The 1,568-nt window shown below is 58.9% G+C and overlaps 1 protein-coding gene across 2 annotated transcripts in view; it reads left to right on the top strand.

Annotated features, from left to right (window-relative positions):
* Nucleotides 1-6: 6 nt before the first annotated feature.
* Nucleotides 7-1,568, top strand: part of STK11IP (serine/threonine kinase 11 interacting protein) — a 28,892-nt gene continuing 27,330 nt past the window's right edge. For both annotated transcript variants that reach the window (XM_025191537.1, XM_025191536.1), the window contains exon 1: nucleotides 7-1,042. In XM_025191537.1, the coding sequence (XP_025047322.1) occupies nucleotides 785-1,042 (258 nt within the window). In that variant the 5' untranslated portion in view covers nucleotides 7-784. The remainder of the gene's footprint in view (nucleotides 1,043-1,568) is intronic.

The following is a 1,568-nucleotide window of genomic DNA, read 5'->3' as shown; positions in this document are numbered from 1 at the left end:
CAAGGCCCAGGGAAGATGCGGCTCCACGCAAAGGCCTTGTGCTGCCCCGTGCGGGGTGTCTGGGCTGCTCCCCGAGCCGGCCCCGCCGCCCTCGCTGCGTCCGCCCTCGAGGGGGGCAGCTGCTGGCTTAATTCTCCCGTAGCCGGTGACCCTCCGGTGTGGGCAGGCCTGACCGGTGTCCCACGTAACCTGGGAGCTGAGCAAAGAGACTGGTGTCTGCCTGCGTCGCGCCGGCGCGCTTCGCATTGGGCACGTTCGTGCTTCCCTGAAGAGCTCGCCCGTCCCCCTTGACGAGGTGGGGAAAGCGGCCGGTGGGGCAGTGCTGTCCTAAAACGGAAAGGAGCGGGAAGCTCTTCCAGGGGGCTGCATCCCAGACGGGCTCTGACACCAGTTTCGGAGAGATGAGACGACCGACTCGATGCCTTGGCACGGTGCTCCCAGTTGCTTTGTTGTTTAAATGCCTGGTAGCAGACTGGGTCCGTGGTACAGCGTCCCTGCGCCGCCCGTGGAGTGAGCCTCGCAGCAGAGTTAACGTGTTCTCAGCCCTTGTTCTCGCACCTGGAAGCATCGCGATTACTTGGGCAGCATCAGTGTTGCTTTATGACTTCAGCATCTAGCACGTGTGTGCGTGTGCGTGTGTCCGTGTGTGTATACGGGCCAGCAAGCTAAGACTGCGATGCCACGCACCGCTCCATCCGCCGGACAGTAGCCTGGTATCAGAGGAAAGGACCTCTGCTCTAAAGCGCCCTCACGCTGGGGCAGGGGGCCGCAAGGTTGGTTATGGATGGGACTGCAGAGTCACCGTGGGGAGGTAGGTAATGGTTGGATCTCGTTCGCAGGAGACCTCGTTTTAGATGGCACGAGCACTTTGACCTTGTTCACCTCTACTCTTCAGCATCTGACTCATGTCTTTGAGCAGCATCTCGTGTCCCGGAACCAGAACCATGGCTTCGTTGCACTTCCCTCGCACCCTGCTGACACATCTGCCATCCTCCAGGCCCAGTTCCTCTTTGATGTCTTGCAGAAGACGCTTTCCTTGAAGGTTGGTACCAAAAAGGGGGCCTTGTGGCTTGAATGGGAGGAGTGGGAGTTTGGTGACTCATAGGGATGGCCGCCTGTATGGAGACTAGTGCCACCCTGGCATGGCCTCATCTGAGCATGATGGTGAGTCTTGTGTCATAGAATCATAGAAGTCGGGTCGGCAGGGACCTTGCAGATCTTCAGGTCCGACCCCCCTGCCTGGGCAGGAAGAAAAATGGGCTCAAGTGACCCCAGCCAGGTAGGCATCAAGCTGCTTCTTAAAGACCCCCAGGGTAGGAGCCAGCACCACTTCCCTTGGAAGCTGGTTCCAGATCCTAGCCGCCCTGACTGTGAAGTAGTTCCTACGGATGTCTAATCTAAACCTACTCTCCAACAACTTGTGGCCGTTATTCCTTGTTATCCCGGGGGGCGCTGGGGGAAACAAGGTCTCCCCCAAACCCTTCTGGTCCCCCCTAGTGAGTTTATAGACGGTCACCAGGTCCCCCTCAGCCTTCTCTTGTGAAGGCTGAACAGGTTCAGGTCCCGTC

Source organism: Alligator sinensis, unplaced genomic scaffold, assembly GCF_000455745.1.
Source record: "Alligator sinensis unplaced genomic scaffold, ASM45574v1 scaffold673_1, whole genome shotgun sequence".
Classification (NCBI taxonomy): Eukaryota; Metazoa; Chordata; order Crocodylia; family Alligatoridae; genus Alligator; species Alligator sinensis.
The sequence above is the reverse complement of the archived record's forward strand: the minus strand, read 5'-3'. Positions and strand labels throughout refer to the sequence as shown.